This window comes from Marmota marmota, unplaced genomic scaffold (genome assembly GCF_001458135.2).
Source record: "Marmota marmota marmota unplaced genomic scaffold, marMar, whole genome shotgun sequence".
Classification (NCBI taxonomy): Eukaryota; Metazoa; Chordata; class Mammalia; order Rodentia; family Sciuridae; genus Marmota; species Marmota marmota.
The window spans coordinates 2,571,035-2,578,759 of record NW_026000252.1 but is presented as its reverse complement, the minus strand read 5'-3'; the positions used below and the strand labels follow the sequence as shown (position 1 = coordinate 2,578,759).

Sequence of the window (7,725 nt, the reverse complement as noted above, 5' to 3'; positions counted from 1 at the left end):
TGAGCCACTGGGATTACAGGCATGCACCACCACACCAGGCTGGTAATGTATTATTTTTTGGTCAATTTTAGCTTTATTTTGTGACAATATGTTCTCCCCTGCCTCAAATCACTAGAGAGCTGCATTTCATTAGAGCTAATCAGCTTAGATATTGATTAGTAGTACAGAATTCATTAGTTTAGGAGCCAGGAGATACAGGTTCATAGTACTGGCTCTGTCACTATGGCATTTTCAAGAGATATGAGTCTCATGTGTTCAACAAGGAGGACTGATCTTGTCTTTCAGTTTTTGTTGTGTATATTACAACTATCAAGTAGTATGACACTATAAAAAGTGAGGAGCAGCCGAGTGTGGTGGTATATGGCTATAATTTCAGCAACTTGGGAGGCTGAGGCAGGAGGATTGCAAGTTCCTTGCCAGCTTCAATAACTTAGTGAGACCCTTTCTTTTTTTTTAAAAGATAATTTTTGTAATATTAATTTTTTAAGTTGTAGTTGGACACAATACCTTTATTTCATTCGTTTTTATGTGATGCTGAGGATCAAACCCAGGGCCCCGCGCATGCTAGGCGAGCACTTTACTGCTGAGCCACAATCCCAGCCTGAGACCCTTTCTTAAAATAATAAATAAAAAGGGTTGAGAAGCCAGGCATGGCACCACATGCCTGTAATCCCAGTGGCTCAGCTTGAGTCTGAGGCAGGAGGATCGCAAGTTCAAAGCCAGACTCAGCAATTTAGCAATGCTGTAAGCAACCTAGAGAGACCCTATCTCAAAATAAAATACAGAGGCTGGGGTTGTGGCTTAGTGGTAGAGTGCTCTCCACCTAGCATGTGTGAGGTACTGGGTTCAATCCTCAGCACCACATAAAAATAAATAAAGGTGCTGGGAGAGGTGGTGCATGCCTGTAATCCTAGTGGCTCAGGAGGCTGAGGTAGGAGGACTGTGAGTTCAAAGCCAGCCTCAGCAACAGTGAGGTGCTAAGCAACTCAGTGAGACCCTGTCTCTAAATAAAATACAAAACATAGGGCTGGGGATGTGGCTCAGTGGTTAAGTTCCCTTGAGTTCAATTCCTAGTACCAAAAAAAGTGGGGAGGGCTGGGGATGTAGCTCAGAGTTAGAGTGCCCTTGGGTTTAATCTCTAGTACCAGGGCTTGGGGGTGAGCAGCAAAGCTAATAACATATCGTGAATGTACTTTTCAGACTTACAGAATCTAGAAAATCTAATGATACTGGGATATGTGATCCAAGATCTCTTTCTCTCTCTCTCTTTTTTTCCAGTGCTAAGTATAGAAGCCAGGGCCTCACACATGCTAGGCAAATGCTGTACCAGTAAGTTATGTTCTCACTCAAAAAATCTCATTTAAAAACGTATTTGAGGGCTGGGGCTGAAGTTCCGTGGCAGAGCACTTTCCTAGCATGCATGAGAACCTTTAGTAATGCCAGACCTTCAGATATGTGCAAGAAATAGTTAACTATCATTGAATGCAGTGTTTCTAATTCTTTTTTTCATTGTCTGGCCTCCAACGAGCCTCTTTAGATATTTTTTCTCCTAATAACTCCTCTTCCACCAAATTTTCACACCACAGATATATATGTGTGCTTTGTACATAAAAATAACAAAACTTTTCCACACACACACCCCTCCCTAGAATCAGTTTTCCTTCTCCTTTGGGGGAATATTATCCACTAAAAATGTGTAATTTAGGAGACTGAACTTCTATAGTACCTAAACTCTATGTTCAAATAAAAACTAGGTGTAGAAAGGTCCAAGTTTATTTGCCTGACAACCATTTTCATCTAGAGTGTGTAAGAGGTGAAGGTCAGAGGTGACAGAGCAGTTGAGAATAAGAAAAAATAGTCCTGACAGGAGATGTGAAATCAGGGAGGGGTTGGGGAGGGTGTTGTTTCTTCAAAGGAGTGGGTAAGAGATGGGCTGAAATTGTAAAAAAGTGGTGCTCCATCCTGATTGATTGCTGCTTTCTAGTCCAGGTGGATTGTCAGCAGAGGATGTTTAGGTTTAGATGTGTGTCAACCTCAGGGTGGGGCGTGTACTCTCCCTCTGGTCAGGGTATTCCACACCTGCCCCTACTCCACCAGGCTGAGGGTGGGATCTCCAGACACCAGAGACAAGGGAGATACCTGCAGAACTTCCATAAATACAAGGAAGGGAATGCTATAGGAAGTCACTTTTGTCCAACATCTCCCCAATGCCCGCTTGCCTCTTCCAGTATCTCAACCCTGCTCACCCAAATCCATTGATCAAAGGGACGCTGTTGGCTATTCTTAGGGCATTGCCATCTGAGGTGGTGGAATTCGGCGGCAGCTCCAAGTCTACTTCCATTTTCTCCTGTGCCATGCCCATGTCAAGGATGAAACCACTGCTTAGTTCGAAGTTCTCAATGCTTTCTGGTTTCCGTTCATATAAGGACAAGCCACCTATGATATGTAAGGAGAGAGGCAAAAGGGAAAAAAAAAATAAAGGAGGAAGCTCTTAGACGATTAGGAGTGTTCACCTTTGTAGCCCAAACTTCACTAACACCAGTGGGCACAAAGTTTGACAGAACTGGCTCCAAACTTCCTTACCCCTATCATTGGCCCCTAACGCAGAAAAGGTCTCCCACCTCCAAGTCTATAATACAAAATGAGGCATTTATCTCAGTCACCGCTGAGATCCCTTCTCCTTTATCTTTGTTAGGCGACACAAGCTCAGCTAAGCCTTCCCAGCCAAAACAAAAACTACAATTTGCCGCCTTCCGGAGTCGATTTAGTCCCGCCCCTTCCCGCATGCGCCCTGCATCTGACCAGATGACGCTTGCTTATACGCAGACAATTAACGTCACTCCAGGTGTCTTTGTCACCCTTAACAGGAGCTCATTTGCAATCGAGGAACCGCCTTTTTCCCAGTGCCAGTTCCCACTGCCAGTTCCCACTGCTCTTGCTGCTGAGGATTTGCAATGGATGTTCCTCTGTTACTATGCAAATCCCGCCACGGTTTCTTTAATCTTTACTTAAGAAAGATAATTGGGAGGAGTGTTTTGCATGGGAGCGCCTTCCAGTCTGCCCTGTCTAATGCTCAATTTTCTGTTTTGGCTAGCCTAACTCCTTATGTTTTCCATCCTGTAACAGCAGACACACTACACCTTTGGAATCTTAAAAAAGCTAAAGTTTGAAACGAAAGTCAACGAAGTGTGTAGGGTCTCAATAAAACGATTACCTCATTGAACCTATTGTGCAGATTGGTTCTGCAATTGTGTAGAATCAAGTTTTCAATGTGGTTTCATTTTTACCATAATCGTAATGTGTGTATTTTTCTATGGGATAAATTTTGACTTTTCATAATTAGTCATCTAAGAAATAAAGACTTCAGCTAACTTACAAAGATTTAAGTTAAAGCAGTGAGGCTTATTTTCTTAAAACATATCTCAGAATCCATTCAAATCAGCCTTTCCATTTTAAAGAATTGCTGCTTTTGAATTTTAACACCAGTTAATTAGCCATATTGAGTACTGAAATCTTAATTTCACACGAATATTATAAAACCACACATTTTGGGAACCACATAGAGAAGTGGCAGAGAAGGTAAAATGAACTTAATGATATCAGACTTATTAATTAGTCATAATATTGGTATAGCACTTTTCATCTTATCAAATGTTTTCACATACTTATATTAATTGGTTCAATCATCAACCCTGCACAGGTAATCAGTAGTAAACTTAAAATAATGCAATTGCCTTGAAACCATTCATGACAAGTTATGACATGTAAGATGATAATCATTTATTCTTCTTTCATTCTGGGAATGGAATTTTAAAAGTTTGATCATATTATGCACAATTAGATTACCTAAATCCCAGACATGAGGATGATTTGGATTCTCCATCCCTGATGTAAGACAGGTCAATAACAGCTACCATTCATTGGGCACTTATGTGCCTGATGCTGTCCTAATCATGTTAAATATATGATCATACTTAATGCTTACAATAATTCTGTGAGGTAGGCACCATCACAATGCCCGTTTTTCCTTTCTTTATTTTATTTTATTTTATTTTTGGTATGGGGGTTGAACTCAGGGGCACTCAACCATTGACCAGAGTTGCTTAGCGCCTTGCTTTTGCTGAAGCTCGCTTTGAACTCACAATCCTCCTGCCTCAGCCTCCCAGGCAAGTGCCACAGCGCCCAGCACAATGCCCATTTTTCAAAGTAGGAAACCAAAGCCCAGAAGGGCTACTTGAAATAGCTACGAAATGACAAAGTCAAGATTCCTCTGACTTTCTGTTTAAATAAAAAGATAGATGAGGTGTTCCTGAATATTTCCCTGGACACTATTTCTGTACTCATAAGCACTTCATAAATATTTATTAAATTACTTTATGAATAAATGCAGGTTTAAATAAACTGCCATTCATAGCCATCTTATAAATTAGATAAACTATTTCTATTCTACAGGTCATAAAATTCCAAAAAGATGAACGGCACATCATTAGGTAGCAGCAGAGTCCAGACTACTACCAAGGTAAGAAAGCCACTGTTAAAATTCCCAGGGTACTTGGAGAGTTTACAAAAGATGGTGGCTAAAGCTGAGTAAATTCAGAGTGAAGGCAAAAAGCAATGGTTAAAGAGAAAACAGAGGGGCTGGGGATATAGCTTAGTTGGTAGAGTACCTGCCTCCTAGGCATAAGACCGATGGGTTCAATCCCCAGTTTTGGGATAAAAATAAAAAAGTCCAAACCAAACTGAATAACAGAAAAAAATGGAGCAACTTGTGAATAAGTGGCTCTTACCTCTGTTCTTCTGTTTATTTTACTATTCAGTTTGTTAATAATATGATTTAATGAAAATATTTTGAAAGAAGAGACAAAATTTAATTTTTAAAAATTTAAGTCCACCTTTCAGACACAAATGAATTTGCTGTAATTTGTAAATGTAAAAATGGATGGCTCTTTCCATTATTATCTCTAAATATAAGAGGTTGATATAATCTAAGCTTTTTATCCACATGCAATATTACTTATATTCTTTATTAAAATTATTTTCTTTAAAAAAATTTAAGTACGATTACACAAAGAGGATAGGTATAATAAAATGACAAAAAGCAAGTAACAGACTAAAGTTTCTAGAAAAGATATGAAATGACTAAACATTTGAGATGGCAATATGTTTCCAGCTATTATCAAAAAGGAGAAAATCTCTTATTATAGAAAAGCTATACCTCAGGAACCCAAAATCTGTGAATATATAGACAGGACCCATATAGTATATTCACAGGTTATAATATCAAAAGGAACAAGTAGTATAGAACCAGAAAGAATTCTGTATGTTATAATGACAAACACAACATTTAAAGGAGTTATTTGGTGCTGGGCGTAGTGGCACACGCCTGTGATCCTAGCAGCTCTGGAGACTGAGACAGGAGGATTGCAAGTTCAAAGCCAGCCTCAGCAATGACGAGGCACTAAGCAATTCAGTGAGACCCTGTCTCTAAATAAAATACAAAATAGGGCTAGGGATGTGGCTTAGTGGTTGAGTGCTCCTGAGTTTAATCCCCAGTACCCCGCCAAAAAAGAAAGGAGTTATTTGTACTCCTCCCCATTTCCACCTATACACATTATTATAACCAACCTGGCTGTATTTCTTGATCAGCTCTTTTTGTTCCATAGCAATAGTCCATGCCCACAGACCACTGGTTTGCTTAGATCTATATCTTAAAACTTAGGCTACTCCTTTTTTTGTATGTCCCAGTCTGCTGCCACCTGTTCAAGGTCTCTTACCTATAAAGATGTCACAAATATGTCATAATCAACTCTTTATTTTACCAGTTGTCATGGCAACTTTAAAGTTTCCTTTCAACCTGGAGTTGCCACAAGAGAAAGTCAAATACAAGTTGAACATCAAGCCAAAAGAACACCTCAAACCTCCCAAAAGATTTATTTGAAATGCAAAATAAATTTGGCAGGCAATCATGATGTGAATCAAACCCGGAAATGATGGCCAAATTAACACCCTTCATCGCATATGTTCTTCTTTTTTTTTTTTTAGTTGTGGATTAGTTTTTTAATTAATTAATTTTTAAAATTAATTAATTTTTTAGTTTATTTATTTATATGTGGTGCTGAGGGTCTAACCCAGTGCCTCACACATGCTAGACAAGCACTCTACCACTAAGCTATCACATATGTTTTTGAGCTTCCCCTACACTAGGAAGCTCCTGAAAGTTAGGGATTCAACTAAATTATCTGACTTTAAGGAGTTAGGGATTGTATATGGTCAACAAATGATTCTTTGTTAGCTGTCCAAGGTGGTACAGTCCTTTAATCCCAGGGGCTCCTGAGGCTGAGGCTAGCCTCAGCAGTGGGTGAGGTGCTAAGGAATTCAGTGAGACCCCCATCTCTAAATAAAATACAAAAAACAAAATAGGGCTGGGGCTATAGCTCAGTGGCAAAGTACTTGCCTGGCATGCATGAAGCACTGGGTTCAATCCTCAGCACCACATAAAAATTAACAAATAAAGGCATTCTGTCCATCTACAACTACAAAAAAAACATTAAAAAAAACCTATTACAGGGCTGAGGCTGTGGCTCAGTGGTAGAGCACTTTCTTTGCAAGTGTGAAGCACTAGGTTCGATCCTAGCACCACAAACAAACAAACAAACAAACAAAAAACCCAAAGGCATTTTGTCTGTATACAACTTAAAAAAAAATAACATAAAACAACCCTATTACAAGCCAGGTGTGCTGGTGTACACCTGTAATCTCAGTAGCTCAGGAGGCTGAGGCAGGAGGATCAGGAGTTCAAAGCTAGCCTCAGCAATAGCAAGGCACTAAGCAACTCAGTGAGACCCTGTCTCTATAAATAAAATACAAAATAGGGGTCTGGGGTTTACCTCAGTGGTAGAGCGCTTGCCTCACACATGTGAAGCTCAGTTCGATCCTAAGTACCACATTAAAATAAATAAAGCTATTGTGTCCATATTTTTTAAAAAATTTAAAAATAATAAAATACAAAATAGGGCTGGTGATGTGGCTCAGTGGTCAAGTGCCCCTAAGTTCAATCCCTGGTACACCCCCCCACACAAAAAAAATTTAAAAATGCAAACAATTATATTTAAATCTCCTTAATCAACATAGGACTACATTAAATGAGGCTACATGAACATGCTCCTGATGATCCATAACCTTAAAAAAAATAAAGCATTATTATTATTATTACACTATTTCATGGGCAAAACATATTACCTAATAATCAACTCTTTTTTTATAGTGACTCTGCAAAATTCCTTCTACCACCAAAGGGCATCAGAAAAAAACAGTGGTGTTCAAACATTCTTGTTTGTTGGTCCCAAATAGGGATCCTTTGAAACAAATTTCTCAAATAATTCCATCACCCCAAAGCATTTGAAGAAACTATTATTTTCAGTTTGGGAGAGCAGCATTGGAGCTGAGGAAATTAAGAGAAACATCCCAATAAAAGATAGCTAATTATTGTCAAGATGAACTACTGACACATTACTGTTAGGCCAGAGAAGTTTGGCTAAGGTGAATTTTATAAAAGCTCTTTTCTTCTACCCACAAAACAAGGGACTACTAAGGCCTTCAGGGGCTCCTCCCTGTGAATTTCTGAGCTGCACTTGATGTCTCTATGTTGCCACTGTCCCAGAAGGCCAAGTGTCACACTCAGAAAGAACTAAAAAAACTGTGCATCTATCTAAAAACAGAGGAGTA

At 39.2% G+C, this 7,725-nt stretch overlaps 1 protein-coding gene across 2 annotated transcripts in view; it reads right to left on the bottom strand.

Moving 5' to 3' along the window:
- LOC107159588 (P2R1A-PPP2R2A-interacting phosphatase regulator 1-like) overlaps positions 1-2,756 on the bottom strand; it is a 70,096-nt gene extending 67,340 nt beyond the window's left edge. For both annotated transcript variants that reach the window (XR_007344831.1, XM_015506179.2), the window contains exons 1-2: positions 2,584-2,756; positions 2,247-2,436 (exon numbers count right to left, since the gene is read on the bottom strand). Coding sequence is in view for 1 of the 2 variants with exons in the window: in XM_015506179.2 (XP_015361665.1) it covers positions 2,247-2,362 (116 nt within the window). In the remaining variant the exon portion in view is untranslated. The remainder of the gene's footprint in view (positions 1-2,246; positions 2,437-2,583) is intronic.
- Positions 2,757-7,725: the final 4,969 nt, after the last annotated feature.